The sequence below is a fragment of the Penicillium rubens genome, assembly GCF_028828025.1.
Source record: "Penicillium rubens strain IBT 27055 chromosome Unknown utg000001l_segment0_segment0, whole genome shotgun sequence".
NCBI lineage: Eukaryota > Fungi > Ascomycota > Eurotiomycetes > Eurotiales > Aspergillaceae > Penicillium > Penicillium rubens.
Window position 1 is genome coordinate 1,095,140 of NW_026890599.1, and position 24,702 is coordinate 1,119,841.

The window sequence follows — 24,702 nt, forward strand, 5'->3', positions numbered from 1 at the left end:
ATCCGACGAATAAGGTTGTATAAGGTGGTATAAAGAGGTATAAAGAAAAGGAAATCAGTTGAGGCGGGACGGATCAATCAGGACGTTCGGGGCGGCAATGTGCCTCGGGGATTTTGTGTGGTTGGGGACTTGACCCTCTTCTTTTCTCCCAGCGCCACTCCATTTTACTTCCCCCATTCTTCCCCCCTCCTTTCATTTTTCTGTACTTTATTAGTTTAATGTGCCCCTCATTTCTTGTTTAAAGCTTTCAATTCAAGGCTTTGTCTTGAGTTCTTCTTCGCCTCCTGGCACTTGGTACCCTTGCGTCTCAACGCTTATCAGTACCCTGTATGGCATTCGATTAAGGAACGGGTTAACTCTCAACTACACCCCATGGCTTGCAGCGCTTCTTCAATGGCAGTGGAGTCTTATCCTGAAGAGGCATATGCCTCTGCTACTGCGACGCCCGACGAGAATACTAGTATGCTCCGTGATCGGCGCCGACATTCTTTCCACGCTGCTAGGAAACTTTCGTGCGACTATCAAGATGCAGATGCAGTCTTTATCAGGGTATGTACATGCATTATTGGTGGGAAATATCTCCGGGTAACTGTGTGTCTAATCAAAGTTTTAGGTCGAACTCTTCTTGTCCGAACTGGAACGTCGAATGCAATGGATCGAACAATACCGGAAATCCCACATGGTGCAGGTCGACGCCAGTCTAAAACGAGGCTATGCTACGCTTGAAGCCGTGAGGGATCAATGCTCTCTCGCCTCGGGAGAACTGATGGGAAGTGGCAAAAAGCGAGCCAAGATTCTAGTCGAAACTCTCGAGGATCGATACAATGAAGCCCTGGTGACCAAGGAGACTTTGGAGCAAAAAGCGCAAGCCGGTGTGCGCTTGATGGAGTCATTCCTGGTCGAAGTTGAGAACAAAATGCATGCGGTTCGCGATCGCGGCATCTACGGCACTTTAGATGATGGGTGGAAAGCGATGGATTCAGGGTTGGTTCATGCCCGGGAAATCGTCGACGAGGGCATGGAGCGTGCCCGCCGGACTCGTGATACTCTCCGAGATACTGTCGAAGAAGCTATCCGACTCGCCAAGGAGAAGCGATTGATTAACTACCACGAACTGCCTCATCCATGGCGCGTCAACCCGCACATCATTAATGGCTACCGATTCACCACCTCCAAGGTGGAGTGCATCTCGTCAGTCTTCGCTTATTCGAATGAGATGTTCAACATATGGTCCCATGTGATCGGCCTTGTCATCGTCCTAGCCATCGCCTTTTACTTCTACCCGCTTCACACCAATTTCCACCTGAGCACCAAATCTGACGTCACGATCGCCGCCGTGTTCTTCTTTGCTGCATGCAAATGCCTAGTCTGCAGCACTATTTGGCATACTATGAACAGCATTGCTTCGCAGTCATTGATGGAACGATTCGCGTGTGTGGACTACACTGGAATCTCGATGCTGGTCGCTGCCTCGATTGTGACGACCGAATACACTGCTTTCTATTGCGAGCCCTTATCCCGATGGGTATACATTCTGCTCACCATGTCACTGGGCGTCGGTGGCATCATTCTACCGTGGCACCCAACCTTCAACCGCCACGATATGGCTTGGGCTCGCGTGGGCTTCTACGTGACCCTTGCACTAACTGGTTTCTCGCCCATAGCTCAGCTCTCTTATACACGTGGCTTCGAGTGGACCATGTATTTCTATGCACCAGTCGTGAAGAGCATCATGGTGTATTTCGTCGGTGCCCTTGTCTACGCATCTAAGATTCCTGAGCGCTGGAAGCCAGGTCTTTTCGATTACTTCGGTGGCAGTCACAATATCTGGCACATCGCTGTCCTGGGCGGTATTCTTTTCCACTACCACGCCATGCAAGACTTGTTTGCAGGAGCCTTTCAACGGGCCCAGGGCGAGTGTCCAAATATGACGTCGTGAAAACACCCCCCAACATACTCCTGCAATATCTCCGCATTGTTGATGGCTCTTTACCTTTTGCTCATGAACACATCTCATGTGGCGCATGGGTTCACTTTTCAACATACAGCGATTAGACATTTAGACTCGCACTTCGGGTCACGCTTGCTATGATCCCTTGCAATGAAAATTTCCATCTCTTTCCACGGGAGCTTTGTCCCCGTTGATGCCCATTTTGCGTGCATGGATGGAGTTCGTCTTGATTTTCTATTTCTTCGATTCTTAGAGCATCGGCTTGTACATAACTCTGGTGTCTCTCTTTTCCCCCTATTATAACACCATTATATCTGTCTAGGTGCAGGGTGTGCACAGAATTTTGATTGTTCTGCATGTACTTTTGAGACTCGCTGTACTTAGAAACCTACATCTTTTAGATTGCCATTGTTGATATTTGGCTAGAACAAAGAAAGGCCGGTTTCCATACATTCGATGTTTTCCTTTCGTTAACTTACCTATCCCTTATCAGCTGCTGTGGATCAATATACTTACCTGGTCCCAAGGTTGTCCTTCCAGATTCTATATAAAACACCTGGTGCTATGTGGCATCCTCTTGACATAGATTCACATGAATAGGTGGGTATAACCTTCTACATCGGCATCTTGCTATGATCCTCTATGAGGTATTCTTGCTTGGCTCTAATTGCAAATTAAATGACATGGTCTAATGTGTGCGTCGTACTTTCATAACGCCATCATGCAGGAATTGCCCTATATCGACAGCAACCCAAGTCATTCCTCGTAGCTTCGAGGGTACTGCCTCGGCTTTTCCCACTGCAATGCCCCAACAGCATGGCATGTTGATCTCGGCGTGGTGGTATCTGAGATACACGTGAAAACGCGGTGTCGAGTCCCCATGGCGAAAATGACGAGATCAAGTTTGGACGGTGGGAAAAGCTGTCACAATTATCTGACTGTGACCCATACTGGCTGGTAGACGATAGATTTCCTGTCTTTGACAGAGGCTTTTGTGAAGGCTTATAACCATCTGAAACGACCCTCGCTATAAACTGGCGATTCAGGAGCTTATTGGGTGCTCTCGGTGGCAGCCTTATCCTCGGGCCCACCGCGCTTCTGGAAGTTGCCCTGCATCCAGCAACGGTACATCTTCTGTTTGGTTCCACGGTTGACAATCAATCGCCGATCAACTCCCATATTAAGGACCTCAAATGCTCCAGTATCCCTTGCCAGTTGCTTGACCTCTGCAGATGGCTCCTCTACGGGCTCAGACGCTTGTTCGGTGGGGTTCTCATCGCCAATGGGAATCTGCAAGCCGTTTTCTGCGCTCCAGGTACCCCACATGTCAACAAGCTGGTCCTTGTCGAAGAAGTAAACCCTTGTGCCGTCACCTCGAATGTAGAAATTCTCGGCCATGTATCGACCCTTCTTGAATCGCACTTGGGCGAGGTCACCACGGCCGTAGTCGCGGAACAACACACGGCCACCAGGCTTCAAGAGACGATAGATATTGCGGATTGCAGAGTCCCACTGGTTAGGGGCCAGGGCCGAGAAGATGAAGATTAGGATCACAACGTCGACTGAACCTTCGGTCAGACCGGGCGGAAGAGAGTCGCCGTTCTCACCAGGCACACCGGCTGCGTCCCAGACATCAGCGGTCATGTATTTCTCGTTGTAGAGCTCGCTCTCGCGCATGACCTTGACAGCATACTTGGAAAAATCACAGGCATGGACCTTGAGGTGTTCATTCTCGTTGTTGGCCAGCAATGGGAAGGCGGTGTTTCCGGCTCCCGCGCCAACCTCCAGAACGACCTGGGGACCGGCGTTCTTCTGTGTCACTTCAGCGAGAATGGGGAATTCTTGGCGCAACCACTTGCGATCCTTGAAGAAGTTGGCTGTGTTGTTTTTATAGAAAAGATCCCACCACTTGGCGGGGTCGTTGTTGAACCGGTTGCGATCAAAGTCCGACAAGCGTGTTTCGCGCTGTCTCGCATATTGGGTCTCGGCGAAGGCCTTAAACTCGTCGTCTGGCTCAACGTGGTCCCAAGCATTGAACTCGAAAACATCATCGCCCTTTTCAAGGTATCGCGAGCCGAATTGGAAGGGGTCGGTCCGTTTCATGTTGTTTGAGGGATCGTGGGAACGATGGGGGGCGACTTTAGGAGGCTCGACATTCTGTGTCACTTCCTGGATATCCGGATCGACGGTCATGATGTTGGGTGAACTATATAGTTCTGATTGATGCAAGATTCGAAATTAGATGTGGAAAGAAAATCTTATCACCCAAGCAAGTGATCGTCGAGGAGAAGGCGGGGAGAACAAAAAAAATTCCAGGCCGCGACGCGATTGGCGGGGTGTTTTGGTCACATGATTGGATTTTGCCCACATCTTTACTTGCCCCTCGACCCACTCAACAACACAGCCAATAATCTACTCCATATGTATACACCGCCTGATTATCTTCTGGTACGCCGGATCTTATCGCCTATCGCTTATCAGTCTTGTTACCCATGCAAAGTGCCCAGGTGCACTTTTAACAACCTACTGAGGGATCAATGAGAAGTTTTATATATCCTACGCGTCTCTGCGGATTCTAATCATGAACCTTGGTACAAGCTCTCAATAAATCTTGAAAGCTGCCACTTAGGACAAAAAAACCGTGGATGAATGACTCATCAAGCAGATATCCTTCTTGATTTAATGTTTCTTTGTCGTCCCTAATGGACTACAACGAGTCTCGTTTGGTTTTGGCCAGCTTCTCCTGGGGCAGGGTCGGTTCAAAAGTCAATGGACGCGTATTTATATTACCTCATTCGTCACAATCCTAGTGCCTCAGGCATACATACTATCTTATCAGAGCCAATCAGAGGTCCTGGGAATCTGGATGCCTGCGGGTGCCTTGTCCGGGTCAGCTCTCATCTGGCCTTTCTTTCACCCCTCATCTTCTTCTTTTCCATCTCTATATGAGTGTGCCTTTCTAGATTCATATTCATTCTTATTCTCTCTGTTTGTCCGGTTCAAGTCTGGGGCTTATCGACGCAAGTGGGGTTCAGCCCACTATCGGCGTTTTGAGGCTCAAACCATAAGTTCTTGTCGAGAGCTGTTTCTTATTACAGATCTCACGGACCAGCTTTCTCTCGCTACAGTCAAATAACTATTGGCTTTGGAACTGTCAATTAGAGAACGGACACCTCATTGAGTTATGTCTTTCCTCTCCGCACTTTGTGGGTGCTTCGCCCGAGACGAGAAACCATCGCAGCATCATTCATCTCCTGAGATGTCCCAAAGGTCCAACCCCGCGGGCTTCCAGACAGGCCACTTTACACTCTCCGGGGAAGGCGAATTTATCCGCTCAGCACCCCAAACCGGGGGCCACGGGCACGGACCCCCACCCTCTGACTCGGAGGATGCGGGCTATTCCAGCGTGGCTCCCCTCCCGCAGTACACAGCCCGTCCGATGAGTCTCCACGAGAAAACTCTAGAAGCCCATATGCGTGACCCATCTATTTCTTCCGAGTCCCAGAACTCTTACCCCCAAGATGAAAAGAGCGCCAATCGTTACGATGAAGATGTCACTTCCGATAGTTCATCGGCCATTTCCTTTCCCAGCAGCTACGGCAATACCTCCACTGCAACGAGGGAGACTCCGCCACCGCCATACTCTCCCCGTCACTCTTCAGTACTGTGTCGTTCGCGGTCCATCTCCATCTCGTCCGCTATGGCGGTGATCATTAATCCGCCGCCTGCTGCCCGCATGAATGGCTCGCGGACTGGTCCTACATACTCTGAGGATGATCGGTCCATTCGTCGTCATCGGCGGGTCTCTTGGGAGAGCCGATGATACAGCCTCGCTCTGATTGCGGAAAGACCGTTTGCTTGCTGGCCTTTGCTTATTAGCCTGTTTAATATTTTTCCACTTCGATCTTTTGGTCTGGGCTGATCTGGAATCGTCCTTTGTGGATTTAATTTCCTTCTCCGACTGCTGCATCGCTCTACTTTTTGCTTGTCTTTTTTGGTTCTCTTTCATTGCACATGACGCGACGACATCATTTATGGATACTGATCGAATGTTTACGACACGGCGGGACTTGGTGCAAAAAGGAATTTCTTTTGGGATAGCTTTGGATACTTAATATTGACCTGCACATACCATACTCGCCTGTCATGCAGGAGGACACTGTATCGAGATCATCGGTTACCTGGGTCCTCACTCGCATCCTGGCAGGCATAAATAGTGTAATAATTCCGATAGACCGAATACATTAATACATCTTGTCAATCATATGCTCCACCTCCAGCCCTACTGCTACTAACTCCCAATAAAACATCTAGATAGACAACCAACCAACAAGAAGAAGGTATCAATGCAACAAATCCCATATTGAAACCACCGTCACTCCAACTCAAGGACCCTAGCCCGTTCCTGCTCGTGTCTAAGCAAATACCCACAACACAAAGCCGGGAACTCCAACAACCTCAAAACCAGCGGATCACAACTATCCTCCAAAAACATACAGATTGCCGTACACTCCGATCGAACCCTCGTCTCAACCCACCACTGCTCAACATAACACATAAGCCCCAACCACCAAGCCAACAAAACCAACGCCGCCGGCTCCTTCCTAAGCAAACACTCATAGAACGGACCCTCCAACCTCCCCATCCAAGTATTATAAACCCTAAAACTCCCCGGCCCCCTCTCAAACGGCAACAACCCCATAAGCATGCGCAAAGGCCACAAAAACACATTCCCCTCGACGGTCGAATCCTCCGTAATCCCACACAGATCCGCCAAGTCCGGATCAAGACCTACGCGACCAGGACGCTTATCCTCGAAATCCATGGATGGATCCCGCGACTCCATGAAGATGGTCCACCACATGCTCTGCGGGAGCCAGCGGTGCGTGCGCGCGAGGAGGTAGCGGAGTCCGCCTTGCAGGCGGAGCCAGGTTAGGGCTGTTGGGTCGGTGGTGAAGACGAAGGAGGCGTGTGGGTTGAAGGTTTCTTGGATGAAGGAGTGCATGCTTATCATTAGACAGACGGAGTAGAGCTTGTCCATGTTTTCGCGGGTTATGTTTGTGGAGACTTCGGTTGAGTATTGGTTTATTGTTTGTTGCCAGTGGTAGGCTTCTGCTAGGCGATAGTCTCTGTTATCTGGGACGAGGGCGCATAGGTGGGTTGTTGCCGATGCTATTATGGCGTGCATGAGGAAGGGGGTCTGGTTGGTTTTGGGGGTTAGTGTTTGAAGTTGTATTAGGCATGTACCTAGGCAGTTTATAGGGTTATGTTTTGTTGAGGTTGGCTATGGCAAATATAGGGGAAAGGAGGACTTGAACCATGGATGAACTCACTTCGAAGGCAAGCTCGACCATTTTGCCCATTACTACGCGAACAGGCGTTTGGACGTCGCTGAATGCTGGGGCTTGGTGGAAATGATGCAATGCTTCCATCGTGCGGGCTGATGCTGTGGCATCTGTTAATCTCGGCAAATGGTTACCGGTAGCGGAGGGCGGTTGCAGTAGTTCATTCAACTTGTCCGCGACTGTCATTAGAGACATTGAAGAAGCTAGAGAATCAATCGAGATCAAGTCAGGGTTGGCTTGGATGAATTGGGAAACGATACTATTGGTCTTTTGAGGTCGGGATGGCTGGCTTGTATAGTCACACTCGATGCCATGTCTTTGGCAACGGAGGCAATGTGGTTTCGCTTCATCACACTTGATCGGTCACTATCAGCCGGTGGTTGATAATGGGGGTGTCGGAAGTACCTTGACTCTTCGCTGCTTACAGTTCACGCAACCGGCACGGGATTTCCGGTGAGACCGGCGGGCATGGTAGACCTGTCCAGACTGTTCGGACCCGCAAGCTAGGGAGCTCTTTGATTTGTAGTTCGGGATTCGAAAGACCATATTCTGTCCTTGCACGTGCCTAGACGAGCGTGGCCGGGTTTGGGTTTTAGGCTGCATATCGTCCATTTTTTCCATTTTCTTCTCGAATTATATATTTGACTCCGGGAATGTTCGGCAACCTATTGAATCAGATGTATGCTGAGGCTATACGAATAAGCTGACGTCGGGCGTCTCGAAGCATCGAGATACTGGGTTCCGATATAGCTCTGCGGCTTGGATCTCACGCGGGGTGCAACCTTGAAAAGAAACGGGAGGCTCAGCTGCGCAACTGCGCCTTGTTCTAGTTAGGATGATCGCTTTGTCCAAATCGAGTGAGAAACTGCCGTGCTGTGAGAATACGGGGGAGGCGAAGGGAAGATCGATTAGAACGGGCGCTATCCCCGATATGGTAATTCTCGTATTTGGCAGTACATGCAGAGAATGGAAAATTGACAAGAGGAAGTATATGTAAATGCAGAGAAGACATCTACTTCCAGGAACATATAAATCGGAGACCCGTCGGTATTGGAAATTGGATTCGAGAAACGCCATGCAATTCATCATTCATCGAGATCATCCACCCATGCGCATAACTTTTACTTCATACATCGATACTTTTTGCATAGAGAAGGGCTAGGTATCCTCGAATACTAATAGTTTAACCCATCTTGGCATTAGAGAAATCCATCTCTGCAAGACGCACGTTAGCAACATATCAAAACAAAGCATGCACTCGTGTCCATGGATTGACGAAATGACCGTCAACAGATGCAAGACAATAACAACTTACCGGGATGCTCGGCCTGGAACTTCTTCAGCAACTCCATCTTCCGTTGCTCATCACTACTGGGAGCACCCATCTCCTTCTGCCGCTGATCATACATCATCTTCTCGACCATGGCGCGAGTCTCGCCGTCCAGATCGCCTAGGCTGGAGTTCTCGGGGGTAATCTTGGTGACATCGATTTTGGGAGCAGTGGTCACAACATGAGCCCACCATTCGACCTTGTTCACCTTATCGAGATGGATGCTGATTTCCTTGCCGGGCGGGGTGGGGGTAGTCTCGAGGGTCCAAGAGGATTCGTCGACGCGAATGGCGTGGGGGAAGTCGCCCTGAATAGGAACATTGGGTAGTTAGCCGGCTGTTTTTGAGTTGTGTTGATTTAGAGTGTACGGTGTAATTCTCCGGGTGTGGGGACGATGGACATACTTCGATGAGGGGCTCCTGACCCTTGATGGCGACGCGAATTTTGTTCTTGGTCAACAGCACATCCAAGTCGCGGCCCTTGAGATTACCAGGAATCGGTGCCGTCACATCCACATCGCGAATGGTCTGTGTCCATTTGTAGGGGAGCTGAGCTTGTTCCGCATCCTCACGGGCTTTGCGCTCTTTGTTCTCGCGTTCGCGTTCGGCTAGGTCGGCAGGGGAGGGGTTTTGGTCGAGATCGGCAGACATGATGGCAGGTCGAAAGGAGAAATGATAGGAGTAAGGGGCTATTTGAGTAGACGGTGTAACGGTGTAACGGTGTAGGGAGTAGTAATGATTAGTCGCCCAGGTGAGGATGGACAAGCAAAGGCCCAATAAGGAAAAATGTGGAGACCTTGGCTTTCCCTCCTTTGGCGCTTTTGCCGCCAGCCCTAATCGCCGACTCTACACCGCGATATCTCTATAATGGACTTGAACTCGGGATGTCTCTTTCAGGTCTGTTTGATTGCATAATCTGAAACAGGGGTACGGTAGGTATCAAGTGTAAGTACAATTTCCTGTGTTCAACATCTTAAGATGTGGTGATTTGAGCCGGGATTTCGACACTCTCAACGATATTACCCTCCGCAGCTGGGAACACATAGGATGCCAATGCCTTGCAAAGTGCAGTAGCGTATTCCACGATGAACACTAAGAAAGTTAGAGCGGTTACCTCCACGCCACTGTTAGATGCATACCGGAAATGCGCGTAACAGGACGTATCGTCACAATGAACCACAGCGGTAATGTAAAGAAAAAGAATTGCGGTCCTAGTGGGAGGAGTGTGTTGATCAAGCGGTCGTTGAGGCGGAGATAGCGGCGCAGCCAGCCCAAATGAGAAGTAACAAACGCAAGTATTGCGCCCAGAAGCACACCGCTTAAGATGACGGTGGCATTGTGAGCAACAACCTCGAGTGGCCTAGGATCAGTGAGGATATGTCCATTGCCATTCTGGGACGAACCTACGAGGGTTGAAACTCATTAGCCATGACGTGCAGCTGAAAAGAGGATTCCGATGATTGACAGTGCAGGTAAATGCAGTTGGCTAATGCAGTTCAATGCAGGATATCAAATCACCAAAAGGGTAAGTGCCTCCCCACTTGAGGCTCTTTCCTTTTTTCTGCTACTCCGTACATCCCAGCATCTGTTGGGTATAGCCGGGTATAAGGAAATTGTATTCTCATGTCTTGTAACCAAAATGACTCAAGCTTCCAGGTATAATGTACTCCCCCCAAAAAAAACACCTTCTGATCCTATCCCCAATGCTCTCGTGGGAAAAAAGGGGAAGCAACAAAAAAAAAAGCAAAAAGCAAAACACCAGAAAAGCTAACCGCACAGCTTGCATAGACGGTTTCAACAGCAAAAGTGGCGTTGATCAACGCTGTTCGGTTTGACCATTATTCGACCTTCTTGCTTGCTCATTTTCTATAGCTGTCAGTGTCCTCTTCTGCATATGTCAAAAAAAAACAGAACTCACCTCGAATCTTGTCGATCTGCTTTGCGGTATCCTGGAGCATCTGATCCCATTTCTTCTGGTATTCTTCAACCGTCATAGGTTGGGAGTCTGTCTTCTCTTGTGGTTCCTCCTTGGGTGTCTTGATTTTATCCATGGTGAATATGAAGAAAGAGGAATTTGTATAGTGTATAGTTCTCGTCTCAAAAAGGGTTGGAAGTCAGGAGTTGATTAAAGTCAGATAGACGGACAGCAAAGGCTTTATATAAAGAAAGGTTTTAATTAAAAAAAAAATCCGAATGAGCCCTGTTCTTATTCGAATTTCTTATTTCTTATTCCTTATTCCCCTAAATAAAAAAGATAATAAAAGATAATCCCTGTCAAATAATGTTTGCTTCGGAAATAGACCGGTCACGCGTCTATCAAGGAACGCGTTCACCGACATCTTCTCCCTATGTTGTAAATTGTTGAAAAACGGGTCAACGGTCCGCTTAGCCCTTGGAAAGGAGCCTTGGAATAAATATCTGGGTATGTATGTTTTATTGGTGGGATCCGTTTGTGACGGGCTCATGATATTTAACGCTCCTTTTTTTTTTTTTTTTTTCCTTTTTTTCCCCTTTTTTCCTTGTTTTTTACCCCTTGGAAAAAGTACATATCAAATTGACTATGATGTCAGATCATAACGGGAGCGTATGGCACTTCCTACTACATTCTGTACTCCATCGAATTCCAAATATGTCTTGTCTTCACTAATAGGATGCCTTCCAGTCTGCCGAGGTTGTCCCGCATCCAATCGGGGACCGGGGAAGTACATCCGCGCCGATCGGATATCTTACGCTTTTAAGGGGTGAAAATGGTTCCATACGTATCATATGGAACAATCCGAATTAAAGAGAAGTAATATCAGATAATATAAAATAATAACTAATTAAAATAATAATTAAAGAAAAAAGGGCACCGGGGAAGCGGGTAGAACTGGATAGTGATCGTCCGATCCCGAATTGATAACTCTCGGCGATCTATATACAACATACGTTGTATGTTGTATGTTGCATGTTGTGTAGTAACAGATCTACTAATATTTCCAGTCTATGAGGTTCAGCTTCTACCTACAACATACGGAGTAGATAATACCAACACATCCTAGTAAACTATATATCCAACACCTCAGCCCTGCAGGGCTAGCTGAATCACACGGACCGCTCGAAACCCTCTACTATATGGAGTATGTACAAAGTAGAGCCCAACACACGACCGAACTTCAACAACCCCATTGGTCCAAACGGCGTGTACACCGCCGATAAGAGTCCCGGGACGTGCAGAGCCGTAGACGTTGCTCGAGAATCCACGTGGTTTGCATACACTAGCGCGGTGCCATGGCCGCTGTCCTTGACCGCATTCCTCTACCCATCTACGGGCCGACACGTTCTGAGGCGCTTGGGTACTTTTGGTGCTTTTGTCAAGGTCACGTCAGATGATGAAACCGCACCTGGGATGTTCTTCGGGCGCTAGGTTCGGGTATCTGATCGGGTTTCACATTTGACTGGGGCTGTGCTTGTTCATCCCAGCTGACGGATGACGATGATTTAATGTGTTCAGGTTAGATTACTCCGCTATCTGCATGGATTAAGTATTGTTTTAATCCCTGTGGTGCATTATTACTGGCTGTTATAGTTCGTCCGGGGTGTGGCGCTGTTGTTCAGACATCCTTGACTAGCCAAGGATCCAATATTGAACCAACACAAGGGAGATATGATGATTGGTGTGAAGGCTACAAGGATGAAAGAATGCAGTAGAAAAGCAAGCGGTAAATTAATACCCAATTCTTTAAGAGATGTCCCTACATGGTCAACCAGTTGCACATTCATTCCCAGTCATCCATCAGGCCAGTCCGATAAAGACAAAGTAAAGATAACAAATCATAAATTCTGGCGGTGCCTGCATCCATTGGCCAGATATGTCGTCAACGCAGCCCTTCCCGAGAAACCGCCGGGTAAATGGTGTAACCCATGCCCTCATATGCAGCCTCAGCCCGGTTTCAAGAGGGGTAGGGTGGCAGAAGCAGACGTGCAATGCGCTGATCCATTTCGCTTGGTACAACGCCGAGTTAGAACACCATGATATTGATCCCGATGGGGTAGATTGCTTCGAAAATATTTCATAAGAGTAGATAGATTCCCCTATGACGCCAGGATATGAGATCGCTGAAGAAACTGAGAAAAAAAAAATAAAAAAGAGAGAGAGAGCGAGAAAAGCAAACTTGAGAAACCTTCATAATCACGAGTCGAAAAGTCCGAACCGGAGACGGTGAGCAGCGTCCCGGACTAATGAGAGTCTTGGAGGAACCACTCAAGGTCATCAGGCTCAAAGTGCGAGGCGGATGTTTCCGCTGCTGCAATGTCACCTTCGAAAAGATCGGCGACCCCGTCATCAAAGGGGACCGTAGTCCCCGAAGGCAAACTATTGCGCCGCTCGACGAGGTCAAAGAACTCGCCTGCAAACTCAGCCGTCTCATTAGCCACTTTGAGCTCCAGGATGGCTTCGAGCAGCTGCATTTCCTTTTTCCATTTGCGGTCACGCTGCGCCTTTTCCTCCTGGCGACGGCGGCACAAACTGTCACGAGGGCGGTCCATCATGCAATTGGGGCACAAGTAGTTTTCCTCGCAATACGAGCATTTGCAGGGTGGATGGGTGTATATGCAGTCTGCGCATACATACACCTTGCAGCCTTTGCATTCTCGCAGATAGCTGGGGCACCTGGGACGTGGATCCCGGATCCCGCCTCTGACATCTCTGATTCCGGTGATAGGATCAGCCGGGGGGCAGAAGAAGGATTGGCAACCTTGCCATCTTGGGGATTCGAATGTCGGCGAATCAAAGAAAGTGGAGGATGAGGACGATGGAGGGGAAGAATGGTCAGACGCGGGGGCCGAAAATGAGCGAGATTGTCGGTTGGAGAAGAATGAAACAGGAGCAGACTGGTCACCAACCTGTGATTCGGCCGTGTTTTCCTCGTCCATGCTCTCTTGACGTGAGTCGTCAATAAAGCTTTTGTTTGTCGAGTCAAGAAGCTGGCTTCTGAATACCATGTCGTATTCAGGAAGGTGACTAGGCATGAGGGACCCCGAAAGATTCGCAGCGAATCGATTTTGAATGATTTGCTTTTCTGTCTCGAGGTCTCGGTAACCACATATCCTTAACCGAAGTCCGCGGAGGTCATGCTCAATGCAGAGAGGCTTGGAGCAGCTCTTACAGTGCACCTTCCACTGTGGTGAATCGTAACATCCTTGGCACAAGTTACGCGGACACGGTGAAACTTCCCGGTTAGGTGGTCCTAACAGCCACTTCATCATCGCCAAATGACCCGTTTCAAGCGAGTAGTCCGGCTTGCTCGGATCCCCATATGCATACTTGGGGAACGTCTTGCTCCATTCACTAACGGTGTACTCTAGGTCCTCCCAGCCTTGGCCCCGTGGCAAAGGCACGGCTCGTACCTGGTCCACCTCACCATTGCGAGGCCCGATGCTAATCCCGCCTCCCCCGGAGAGGTCAGGCTTGGTGCAGCACCAATGGAAATTGAGGATAGGCGGCGGATCCATCCCTGTACCTTGGGGTTGATGGGGATCTGCCAGAATATCCACGGGATCGTGCATTGATCCCGGAGAGTGTGTGGCCCCAGGTGCCCACCAGAAGGAATCCGGTGCATTCTGGGTCTTTTCAGATGAAGATGGTGTGCTTCTGTGAAGATACGGCCGTTCGTGGGCACAACTCGCACATAGTGTTTTACGGCATCCGACACAGTGCATTAGAACACTGCAATGTTCACATCGCTCTGAGATATCCTCAAGGCAGTTGTCACAGCGGATCTTGTCAACAAATTGGGTATGACTCCGGCGCAGATGGGCAGGTACCATTTTGCCTTCACCCCAATCGATACCCTCGCCAGTTCCTAATGCCTCGCCATAGAATCCCGTATCACGATTCTCCCACAGCTTTCCATCGTATACGTTTGACTGAGGGGTCTCAGACTCGGTGGGGCCGATCCAGTTTTTAGACCTCCAGAGTCGATCAAAGACTACCCAAACCTCCGGCGACCCTACTCCATGCGGGAACCTCGATTTGACATAACCGGCTCTGCGAGCGCATCTACCCGCAGGTGTGGTGCACCAAGCGGTATCAGTCCAGATGCCTAGCTTGTGGCAGATATTGACAAGTTCATGGGTCGACTCCGCGTCAGCGTCCTTCCGCATCAGTGAAGATGATAAATAAGGGCGTCTTCGATGATGACGGCATCGGTAGGCATAGATACTCTTAAGAGCAAGTCGTTGCATCCCGGGAGAGCTGCCGGTGTTATTCTCCATGTCAATGTCACATTGCAGCGCGAACATCGTTAAGAAAGGAACGATGTGATATTTCAATGAGACATTCTTGCAGCCCCGAACAGATAGGTGTACGAGCGTTTCCCGACGTGAATGCAGCACGGTCGAGGTCAGGTTCTCTCCCGAAATAGCCGTGTTGTCCAGTTCTAGGCTTTTCAGACACCTACTGAATGGCATCACAACATTCATCAGGAACATATCTAGCGCATAAGGTCGGGATTGACGCGCGGGGGCTGTTTCGAGGCCGCCGGGGTCGTTGATTTGAGGATTTGGCAGGGTGCTTGAAGGAAATTGTAGGCGAAAAGAGAGTGACTTCCATGCGGTCGGATATGATCGAAGGAACGTACGGAGGTAATATGAAGTGTGATACAGCTTTATGATTGTATCGGTCGGAATCTGAAGTAACAGAGACTCGAATATAGGTGCATTTGTTGTTATCACTCGCTCAAAGGTTGACAGGGTTCGTTCTTCTGAGATAACAGAGTGTTGCAAGGCATTTTCCAGCACCGTCAGGTGCGACGCTGCGTCCTCACCAGCATCTTCTCCCCAAGCCATGGTGTCAAGGCTGTGATTTTTGATCGGTCCTGGATGAACAACAGAATCCAGTACTTAGGTCGAGGATCGAGATAGCGCGAGGTCGCGAGCTCGGCGGTTAGAGACGCGGCACATGATAAGAACAACTGGACGGTGCAATCGAGGGGGCAAGCACACCCTGAGGTAAGCCACCATGCAAGGCCATTAAAGGTAAACACTCGATAATTGAAAAGATGGGGTCGCAAGGGCTAACGAATTGGGGTATCTGAAGGGGGGAGGGAGAAAGGGAGGGGTATAAGAGGGAGGGGAACAGACGAGATCCCCAAAGAGGGGAAAGCAAAGAAAGAGGGAATTGTTATTTATGCCGCTATGACCCTGAGAAATGAAAGCGAGCGAAAGAGTGGGAGAAGAAGTGCAAAAAGGTGAGCGAGACAAGGTGATATCCGGATGCGCCCGTTAGGAGAGACCAGCGTCATGTGATAGCGATAGCCATCAAACCCCCGGATTTTGATGACCTACCGTAGTTTATGGTTCCCGTTCTGCAAAGAAAATGGAATATATTGATCGCTGAATCTATTGCAAATGGTTTCTGTGCTAGGCCATTGGGACTAATGTTTTTCGGATGCATCGCCTACAGTGTACCCCCTCGCAATACCCTTGCGCCCTTCCTTGACCAGGGTACTATCCTCCGAGTCTTCCTCATCGTATCGAATATCAAAGTCACTACCCAGGCCTTTCCACGTCCGTTGCGATCGCAAGTATTCTGCCCCTGGTGAAACGGCACCGCCGATCATAGCCAAGTCGCCCTTAGCTCGCCGCGCCAGTGCCCTAGCAGCGGACGGCCCGGTGGTGGATGATCCATCGACCAGAGAAGCGCGGGGCGCGGGATCTCGCATTGGGCGGGAATGTGAGACGTATCGACCGGTGCGAAAGTCAAACTCGGGCGGCGCCGATTCGGGTTCTGACATGTCATCCTCATCCGACATGTTCGCGCCATTGGATGTCCCCTGGTCATCTTCATTTCCGTTGAGCTCCTGGGCTGGTGCATCGAGGACTGCCTGAAAGTCACTCTGCCACGCTCCTGTCCACACCCGGTCTGAGTCGTCTTTCAAGGCCAGCTCCAATTCGAATGGAGTGATGACTGGCTTCCAGAAATCCTTGCTATCCACCAAAGAGCTCTCCCAGCAGCCAATGACAACCCAACCTCCAATTTCACTAAAATTGGCTACCTTGGCAGCATTCAATTTACCAACCACGAACATGTAGCTCTTCTTGCCTGCTTGGGCAATTCGTTCTTTGACATGGTCCACAATATGCAGGTAGTTCTTGACACTCAAAGTATTGATAAGAATACCCCAGATAGGCACGGTCGTCAAAGAGGCTAGAGTACCATAGCGGCGTCGCAAAACCGCAGCAGTTGAAGCAGGCAATGGCTTTATCTCCTCATTTGAAAGGTCATTGGTAGGATAAATATGGATCGCAGCAACGCGAGACGCGAGTGTCATCATGAGAGCTGTTGGTGGATCGGAGATGTGGAACAGTTGCCAGTCGGCCAGCGTCTCAGGCGCCTCCTGGACCGACTCGGGAACTGTGCGATTGGGAATCGATGAGGAAGGCTCATGAACGATCTCCGTTGCATATATATTGCTATATCCCTCTTCCACCAGGCGAGTGTATACCGTAGGAACGTGGTCTGCATAGGTAACGTCGGCTGCGATGATAACCTTCGTCGCTGGGTCAGGATAAGTCGCCTTGAACGCTCGTACCACTGGTTCAAGGGGCAAATCTTCATGTGTGAAGACATAGATCACAGGTAGCCGAGCTGTTGGCGACAGACACGACCTCCCATAATGCACAACCACGTCTGCGTCCACATGTTCCGCGGCCACTTCGTCAACGCAGCAGGTCCCGTAAGATGTATCGGCCAAAATTGTCAACCGAGGCGAGTATTTTTCTGTCTTATCCTCCACCTGGAGCTCAGTTATCGAGTGAGCAAGGTCAGCATCGGCGTTGCTAGAATCGGGCTGGTTCGAGGGCTGTGTGCCATTGGCGCCGACTTCCTCACGTTCCAGGCCCCGACTGAGCAATTGAAATACTCTCGGGGCATCAGGAAGCATATCATCTGGGAACTGGAGAGCAATGCGCTTGTACCGCGCTTGACGAATATCCTTCAATGTGCGCTCGATATCGTAGGTGATGGAGAGTTCATCGTCTGACACTGGAGCCGCTGGGTCTCGCGTGGCCACTGGATTGGTTTCTTCGAGAATACGATCATCGGCCGTCGACAGCACAGGAGCCGACTTCATTTCAGACCCCATTTTGTAAGATAAAGGGGAAATGTGGTGTTGAAGTCAAGAACGAGAAATTGCTAAAAGTCTTTTGGAGAAAAAAAAAAATCCCCCCACTTCACCCCGCCATGGATAACGGGAAAATACAATAGAGCCCATTGGCAGAAGCGACCCAACTTTCTAGTAATCGCATTTTGGTGAAAATATACTCAAATTATTCTGAGTCACGAGCCTATTTACAGATCTCATCATGTCGACATAAAAGTCAAAAGGATATCTACAAGTTCGCCAGTGCTGGCTCTCCCGCCCAAACCCTGCGAAGCAATTCGCGGATCGGCGCGCGTTCAATCGGGCGAGGATTCCAGTAAGCATTGGCTAGTGCAATATCCGCCGCCTTATCAATGTCTTCTTCTTTCATGCCAAAATCCTTCACGCCACGCTTAACCTTGAGCTTGTCCAAGAGTATGTTCAAACCGTGGATCGCGTCACCATTGCTATCCGGCAGGGCGTCGGCCAACTGCTTCATAGCCTCAGGGATGCTAGGTGCATTATAGGAAATGGCATGCGGGAGGACAGCGGTATGGGTTTCGGCATGGGGGAGATTGAAGCTGCCGCCAAGTGTGTGGCACAGCTTGTGGTGGATGGACATGCCCACACTGCCTAGGCATGTTCCACAGAGCCAGGCACCATATAAGGCCTTAGACCGAGCAGACTGAGAAGATGAGTTCTCGACAATCTCGGGAAGGGAGGATGCAAGTGCCCGTATGCCCTCCAGCGCCATCATGTTGATGATCGGGTTAGTATTGCGTGCGTAGAGAGCCTCGACTACCAGCAACGCATTAGATTCGTGTGTATGAAGTAGAGCAAATTAATCAGATATATTTACCAGCATGCGCAATGGCGTTGACACCGCTAGTGGCACTCATAGCAGCCGGCAGGGTCATTGTGAGGTCCACATCGTAAATGACCGTGCCGGGTAATATTTTGGGGTCAGAGCGAGTCTTCTTCAATCCATCGGCAGTCTCGCCGAGGATCGGGGTCATTTCACTACCAGCATATGTAGTCGGAATACAGATATGTGGCAGTCCAGTGCGAATGCTCATAGCCTTGCCGAGACCGATAGTGCTTCCGCCTCCAATAGAAATGAGCGAGTCGGTTCCCCGGGCCTTTGCATACTCAACAGCCTTGTCTGTGACATTCGTGGGAGTATGCATAGTCGCCTCGCTAAAAATACCGGCGATCTGGCCCTTGAGCACCTCCTTCACTCTCTCGGCTTGGCCGACTTGATGGGGTGTCGAGAGCACTAGCGGGGCCTTCACCTGTAGGCGGGAGATCTCATCGGGGAGTTTCTGCAGCGTACCGCTCCCAAAGACGACACGACCGGGGTTAGGATTGTATTCGAAGGTATCCATTTTGTGTTTGAACCACCGGAGAGCGAGAACTTGCCACCTTATAGTCCGTTCCCCACACCCCGCCGCATCCGATGAGCGTCATGCCCTTCCGTGGGGCCGTGGGGTTTTCATCGGCAGTTGTGATATGGTGATTCTCCGAGCCATTGCAAGTTGGCAGCTATTGCATTAAATTGCCAATTTGGCATATGTTTTGGGTACGCTCGGTACTTCTTGTGTGGAGGTGTTCCGATCATAACGAAGCCCGATCGACGGAAATCCCCAACCATGGATGGACTGCCTAGATGGATATAAAACTGCCCGGTGGGGCGTTTCTATTTTATTGTTCCGATGTCACTTTTTTGAGGCTGAAAGCCAGGCTCGAATTTGAGTCCGGACTCGAAAATCAGTGTAATCCATTGCATTGATTTACGAAGGGTTTGCGTGGGACTTGAAATGAGCCCTGATTTAGAGATACCTAATGCCTCGGGTATACACAGCCCCGGAAGTGTCAGGACTATGCTTCGATAGTAATAAATCGGATCAAATCAAATTATATATAGATTATGCAGGTAATCCTAGCTCCACATGCTTGCAACAAGATGTTACACGTACAAATCCTCGAAGCCCGCTTAACTCATCTATGCGATCGGTGCGTAAAAGCTAAACTTGCCAGTCGGGTCGTACTTTTGCTTCAAGGCCAGCAGGCGCTCTTGACTGCTGCCATACAACTGCTGCAGGGTCTCGTCTCCGTGGGCATAGTTGACATATGCGCGAATGTCCTCGAAGCCCGTGGCTTCAAAGAGGATGTTGCGGAGCTGGTTACCCAAATCAGCCGCCTGGACCTCAACTGATTTATCGCCGGGCAGGTAGTTGATGAGCGGGGCGGCAAGGATATTCTCGCTGCGGAAAGCGAAAGCACTCGAGCTGCTAGGGATCTCGTGGACACCGCCAAAAGAGTAACCTTCAAACATGAGGATTGAGTTGTTGAAGGCAGAGGATCCACGGATGGCAGGTGCGTAGATGTCCCACGCCTTCTTCTGAGCGGAAACGTCGTACGATTGGAGATAGATGGGGAAGCGGGGGTTAGCGAGGCCGGCCTTTTGGCATGGCGGGGAGTCGAGGGCAACGCCGGTCCATGCAGCAAGGTCCTGGTAGGTGCCTGACTGGGGCACAGCGGAGAGCGGTCCGATGTCGTGGAAAGGCTTGGTGTAAATCGAGTCGACGGCCTTCACACCCTCCTGGATGATATAGAACACGATGACGGGGTTGCTAGGGTCAATGTCGGGGTTGTTCATCCAGTACGACCAGTTGATGACACCGGCGGGCTGGGTGCCATCCTTTAGAAGATATTCGTTGGCAGCCTGGTAGACAGCCTCGACCTTATCGCCACTGAAAGCGAGTGTCTCGATGGCCCAGTCACTGTGCTCGATATCATATATCTTGCTGGTGAGAGAAGTGACAATGCCGAAGTTGTGTCCAGCACCCTTCATCGCCCACCAGAGGTCGGAGTCCTGGTTAATCGTCGTCAAGGTACCGTCGGCAAGAACAACATTCATCGAGACAAATTGGTCAGAGACGAGTCCGTGGTGGCCCTGGAGCCATCCATGTCCACCGCCAAGCGCCGGTCCTACGAGACTGACACATTCACAGGTTCCAGTAACTGTCTGCTTTCCTGCGGCCCAAAGCTGGTCGGTGACCATCTTGGACATGGTTCCTCCACCCATGGTGGCTGTCTTTCCATCTTCGGCAATTTGGACGCTGCTCAGTTGGCTCATAGAGATCCCGACGCCATGGTCCATCTTACCCAGTGAAGTGAGGGCTCCGTGGACCCCATTGTACGTGAGGAAGGGCAGATCCTTCTGGTTGGCGTATTTAACCTAAACCGTCGTCACGATTAGTTTCTGTCTTTGCCTGTTGACATACACCGAAAGGGAAAAAGTAAAGTAAACCCACCGTCTCAACAACATCGTTCTCGTTGCCAGGCACGACGACGACGTTCACTGTAGGTTCTTCTAGAGCAGACCACCGCGTAGTGACATCCTCGAACCCGCTCGATCCCGGATAATACACCTTGGCAGAGCTCGAAAGCTTCTTCCCGAATTCCTCGAATTCAGCATCGCCACGTGGGCAAAGGCCCCCCTCGATACCACTAGGGACACTCAGAGAGGCCGCAGAAAAAGCCCAAGCCACAACGGCGGTGATCACCTCTATCTTGAGTCGATACATTGCTCAAAAAGAGTATGTCCTGAATTGGCAAAGATAAGAAGAAAGCAAGAACCAGATTCCCTGTACGTTAAATCGTCAGAAGACGTCAGGAAAAAGTGGGTATGCTTCTGCACCTCGGTAAGAATCCCTGTCAGTTGTGCGGCGCTCCAACTATTTATTATATTATAAAACTGCCCTAGATTCAGTTTGGTTAGGGTGTTTCTCCTTTTCAATAGCGCAGAGAAGAAGAGTATTATTCTAGAAAAGCCACAATGGCATAGTTATAGAACAGAGAAATCTACACCGCCCTAGGCCTCCCTTGTAGCACGGCCCTGCAATATCTCCCAACTGTGAATGTCCCGAGGTCTCTTATCAGCAATTACACACCCTCATTGTTCCTAAATTGGTAAATATCCCTGCTTAATTTTTCTTCAGTTGACAACTGCCGGCCGGCTCCCCTATATGTTGTAAGCACGCTAATATAGAGGGGCTAGGCTATGTTACATCCGCCATCAGCCTGTATTGCTGCCCTAATAAGCGCAACCATCTGATCGGGATAATTAAGTCCCACTCTGAACGTGGTTAGCTGCATCGTGGTTGGACATGAATATCTGCGTGGCCCCAAACATGTGGGGCGGTGCATCCATCGCGTCTGGCAAAGGTTCCACTTAACTCTGTGTCTTAGAGTTCTGGTAGAATTTAATTTGGTATGCCACTTAATTTATCAGCAAATTCAAATTTGCTCTAAATTAAATTTTCATCAGGGGAAATGACTGCATGTTCTCCGAAGTATCCGATATGTCCGGCAACCTTGGAAGTGTCCTGCGCCCCTGCCGCACTTGAGCACGATGGAGTAAACTGTATTTTCCACCATACCGATCATGAATGCCGAATCTAGGGTAACCAGCTGAAGGGTCCACGGTTAGCACGTGGACATCCATGGATACGCAAGACCCAGTAATTTAGGTAAAACTCTATCTAGTTATATTGGTGCCCGTGTGCGCAGAAATCATTGTGTCCGTGGTATTTCTGTGCACGGAACAAACCTTCCAGTTCCTTTCCAAGGTTCCAAAGGATGGATGGAGCATACCCGCTCCAGTACCAACCTTGGAATCTTGGAAAATCCCCCTCGGTCTCACCGATAAACCTTGGAAATCACGTCCCATTTGGGGCGAAATTGTAATCCAAAAATTGAAGAGATCCGCGCTAGTGCAGGGGAGAGATATTAGTCTACTCTTCTTATACTGGACCTTCTCCATTCTCATGTGCAAATCTTCGCTGCGCTAATCCCGATCCCCGCTATTATTCACAAATGTCAACCACCATGACATTTGGCTTAGAGCCGCGAGATGTCGCATCGGACGCCAACAAGGGCATAATTGAATTATGGACGTTATATGCAATTGGCGTCGCTGTAACAATTCTTAGAACATATGCTCGGGGGAAAGCCGCAGGATGGAGGAATTTACGGCTTGACGATTATCTTATATGGGTTGCAATTGTGATTGTCTCCAGCTGATGATACGATGCCTTGCTGTTTGCTGATTTTAATTTATATAGTTACTCTATACTGCGCAAGCATCGCTTGCTTATAGTGTGGGCAATGTGTCTAATGGCCTCGCCAACAATGGCATGTCACCCGCCCAGCGAGAGGCACTATCGCCCGACGATCCAAGTTACAAGCATAGGTACGTCTCTTACGAATTATCAACCGAAGGGCAAATTTGAATTCGATTACTGACATTCAATTAGAGTGCTTGGCTCCAAAATTCAAATCGCGGGCTGGACTACTTATGCGGCATTGATTAATGCACTCAAATTGTCCATGCTGGCATTCTACATTAGACTGATGGTATTAATCTCAATATTTCCTGGCACCCGATGTTCGCAAGCGACTAATACGAAACAGGAGGGCCTTGGCCGGCGCTATCAAATTCCAATTTATGTTGGGTTTGTCCTTGTCATCGGGAGCTTCCTCGCAAGTGTCATCACAATCTTCAGCGCATGCCAACCATTCCACAAAAACTGGCAGATCAATCCAGACCCCGGCAGTGAGATTACCATCCTGTCTTGGGCACTCAAATATATGCTAACTCTGCATCTAGATACATGCCAACCAGCCATTTCGAAACCTGTCATTGCAGTAACCTTCGCTGGAAACCTCCTTACCGATCCATATCTCATATTTATCCCAATTCCCATGCTTTGGAAATCGAGTCTGAAGCCTGTGAAGAAGATCGCGGCCACTATTGTCCTCAGTGCGGGTGTCTTTGTTCTTGTCTGCGCCACTATGAAAAGTGTTATGCTCCTAGTGGTGAGTTTCAACACAGTCATATTCCTCCCGGTCTCAAGGTATTTGTCTAACCTCTTTCTTTTTGGTTTTCTATAGAAGCCCCAAGATGGCGCAAAACTGGCTGATGAGTGGGGCACCCGCGAAACATTCGTCGCAGTCGTCACGACCAATCTTCCCATGGTCTTTCACCTGCTCAGAGTTTGGCTCAGCAAAGTTTTCGGCAGCCAGTTTCAGTCATCTCACAAGACGCATAAATCGCCCTCGGCTGGTTTCCGGAGCATTGGTGGCGGCCGCGACTTCTCCAGTCGGAAGAGTCAGGGTGCTGCTAGTTCGGATCCCATGACCATTGGTATGTCATTTACCGAGAGCGAGGAGCGGATGATGGAAGAAGTCAAAATGCAGAATTTGAAGGCATATCAGGCACCTATGTCGGGCAACCAGGCCCCGGGTGCTATCGTGGTCTCCAATGAGATTGATATCACCCATGAGACTAGGGCTAATGAAAATAGTGACCAGCCCGTGAAGGATGCACCTGGGGTGTGGTAAAAGTTGGAGTTTTATACGTTCCTAGCTAAAGTTAATAATGTACATATATGTATACTTCAATTTCAGGCCTCCTAAGACTGGATTATTTCTCTATTGCGCATGTTACAGATTCCCAACCCAAAACAGGCATTGAGCAGGTACAGAGACCAAGCATCATGGTCATGGGACTAGAACAGTGGCTGTTCTGTCCTTTATCTCGTTCATAGTCTCATTACCTTACTGCCTCTACTTCATCAATGGAACGTTGTCTAGATACATGGAGCATCAGACTCACGTGATGTGATCATCCATGTACATCACTGGGGCCAGTACTCCGTAGATCACTCTCCACCCCTCTCCTCTCCCATCCGTGCGCTCCCCATAATTCTTAGGTCACTACTCCGTATACGTACTTGATTTCCTCTGCTGGGTGGCTTTCCTATTCCAGGTGCCGCTTTTTGTACTAGTTAATCGCTCCTACCTCTACTGTCTTCCGCTATCCTCACCGCCTTCTAGGCCGCCTTTGTGCCGTTCAAGTCTTCCGAACTTACACATCACATCCCAAAGC

The 24,702-nt window shown here is 49.6% G+C and overlaps 13 protein-coding genes across 13 annotated transcripts; 4 read left to right on the plus strand and 9 right to left on the minus strand.

Moving 5' to 3' along the window:
- Window positions 1–372: 372 nt before the first annotated feature.
- N7525_000450 (hemolysin III family protein) lies at window positions 373–1,939 on the plus strand (the record flags this gene model as incomplete). Its single annotated transcript, XM_002562344.1, has 2 exons — window positions 373–549; window positions 614–1,939. 2 exons carry the CDS (start codon window positions 373–375, stop codon window positions 1,937–1,939), a joined length of 1,503 nt encoding a protein of 500 aa, XP_002562390.1.
- Window positions 1,940–3,001: 1,062 nt separating this feature from the next.
- N7525_000451 (tRNA(Thr) (cytosine(32)-N(3))-methyltransferase) lies at window positions 3,002–4,144 on the minus strand (the record flags this gene model as incomplete). The annotated part of the gene is made up of 1 exon (XM_061211573.1): window positions 3,002–4,144. The coding sequence occupies one exon, from the start codon at window positions 4,142–4,144 to the stop codon at window positions 3,002–3,004; it is 1,143 nt and encodes a 380-aa protein (XP_061070799.1).
- Window positions 4,145–5,135: 991 nt separating this feature from the next.
- Window positions 5,136–5,774, plus strand: N7525_000452 (uncharacterized protein; the record flags this gene model as incomplete). The annotated part of the gene is made up of 1 exon (XM_002562342.1): window positions 5,136–5,774. The coding sequence occupies one exon, from the start codon at window positions 5,136–5,138 to the stop codon at window positions 5,772–5,774; it is 639 nt and encodes a 212-aa protein (XP_002562388.1).
- A 552-nt stretch (window positions 5,775–6,326) lies between these two features.
- N7525_000453 (Zn(II)2Cys6 transcription factor domain-containing protein) lies at window positions 6,327–7,908 on the minus strand (the record flags this gene model as incomplete). Its single annotated transcript, XM_061211574.1, has 3 exons — window positions 6,327–7,151; window positions 7,285–7,650; window positions 7,702–7,908. The coding sequence occupies 3 exons, from the start codon at window positions 7,906–7,908 to the stop codon at window positions 6,327–6,329; spliced, it is 1,398 nt and encodes a 465-aa protein (XP_061070800.1).
- Window positions 7,909–8,479: 571 nt separating this feature from the next.
- On the minus strand, window positions 8,480–9,276 carry N7525_000454 (NudC domain-containing protein; the record flags this gene model as incomplete). Its single annotated transcript, XM_002562339.1, has 3 exons — window positions 8,480–8,511; window positions 8,612–8,933; window positions 9,031–9,276. 3 exons carry the CDS (start codon window positions 9,274–9,276, stop codon window positions 8,480–8,482), a joined length of 600 nt encoding a protein of 199 aa, XP_002562385.1.
- A 322-nt stretch (window positions 9,277–9,598) lies between these two features.
- On the minus strand, window positions 9,599–10,055 carry N7525_000455 (uncharacterized protein; the record flags this gene model as incomplete). Its single annotated transcript, XM_061211575.1, has 3 exons — window positions 9,599–9,717; window positions 9,765–9,985; window positions 10,033–10,055. The coding sequence occupies 3 exons, from the start codon at window positions 10,053–10,055 to the stop codon at window positions 9,599–9,601; spliced, it is 363 nt and encodes a 120-aa protein (XP_061070801.1).
- A 386-nt stretch (window positions 10,056–10,441) lies between these two features.
- Window positions 10,442–10,676, minus strand: N7525_000456 (uncharacterized protein; the record flags this gene model as incomplete). Its single annotated transcript, XM_061211576.1, has 2 exons — window positions 10,442–10,491; window positions 10,544–10,676. The coding sequence occupies 2 exons, from the start codon at window positions 10,674–10,676 to the stop codon at window positions 10,442–10,444; spliced, it is 183 nt and encodes a 60-aa protein (XP_061070802.1).
- Window positions 10,677–11,746: 1,070 nt separating this feature from the next.
- N7525_000457 (uncharacterized protein) lies at window positions 11,747–12,031 on the plus strand (the record flags this gene model as incomplete). Its single annotated transcript, XM_061211577.1, has 1 exon — window positions 11,747–12,031. One exon carries the CDS (start codon window positions 11,747–11,749, stop codon window positions 12,029–12,031), a length of 285 nt encoding a protein of 94 aa, XP_061070803.1.
- Window positions 12,032–12,843: 812 nt separating this feature from the next.
- Window positions 12,844–15,453, minus strand: N7525_000458 (uncharacterized protein; the record flags this gene model as incomplete). The annotated part of the gene is made up of 1 exon (XM_002562337.1): window positions 12,844–15,453. The coding sequence occupies one exon, from the start codon at window positions 15,451–15,453 to the stop codon at window positions 12,844–12,846; it is 2,610 nt and encodes an 869-aa protein (XP_002562383.1).
- Window positions 15,454–16,040: 587 nt separating this feature from the next.
- N7525_000459 (2-(3-amino-3-carboxypropyl)histidine synthase subunit 1/2) lies at window positions 16,041–17,750 on the minus strand (the record flags this gene model as incomplete). Its single annotated transcript, XM_002562336.1, has 1 exon — window positions 16,041–17,750. The coding sequence occupies one exon, from the start codon at window positions 17,748–17,750 to the stop codon at window positions 16,041–16,043; it is 1,710 nt and encodes a 569-aa protein (XP_002562382.1).
- Window positions 17,751–17,997: 247 nt separating this feature from the next.
- Window positions 17,998–19,132, minus strand: N7525_000460 (maleylacetate reductase; the record flags this gene model as incomplete). The annotated part of the gene is made up of 2 exons (XM_002562335.1): window positions 17,998–18,545; window positions 18,607–19,132. The coding sequence occupies 2 exons, from the start codon at window positions 19,130–19,132 to the stop codon at window positions 17,998–18,000; spliced, it is 1,074 nt and encodes a 357-aa protein (XP_002562381.1).
- Window positions 19,133–19,749: 617 nt separating this feature from the next.
- On the minus strand, window positions 19,750–21,337 carry N7525_000461 (FAD-binding oxidoreductase; the record flags this gene model as incomplete). Its single annotated transcript, XM_061211578.1, has 2 exons — window positions 19,750–20,988; window positions 21,065–21,337. 2 exons carry the CDS (start codon window positions 21,335–21,337, stop codon window positions 19,750–19,752), a joined length of 1,512 nt encoding a protein of 503 aa, XP_061070804.1.
- A 1,291-nt stretch (window positions 21,338–22,628) lies between these two features.
- N7525_000462 (uncharacterized protein) lies at window positions 22,629–24,155 on the plus strand (the record flags this gene model as incomplete). The annotated part of the gene is made up of 6 exons (XM_061211579.1): window positions 22,629–22,817; window positions 22,877–23,004; window positions 23,069–23,168; window positions 23,226–23,367; window positions 23,422–23,630; window positions 23,706–24,155. 6 exons carry the CDS (start codon window positions 22,629–22,631, stop codon window positions 24,153–24,155), a joined length of 1,218 nt encoding a protein of 405 aa, XP_061070805.1.
- Between the last annotated feature and the right edge of the window lie 547 nt (window positions 24,156–24,702).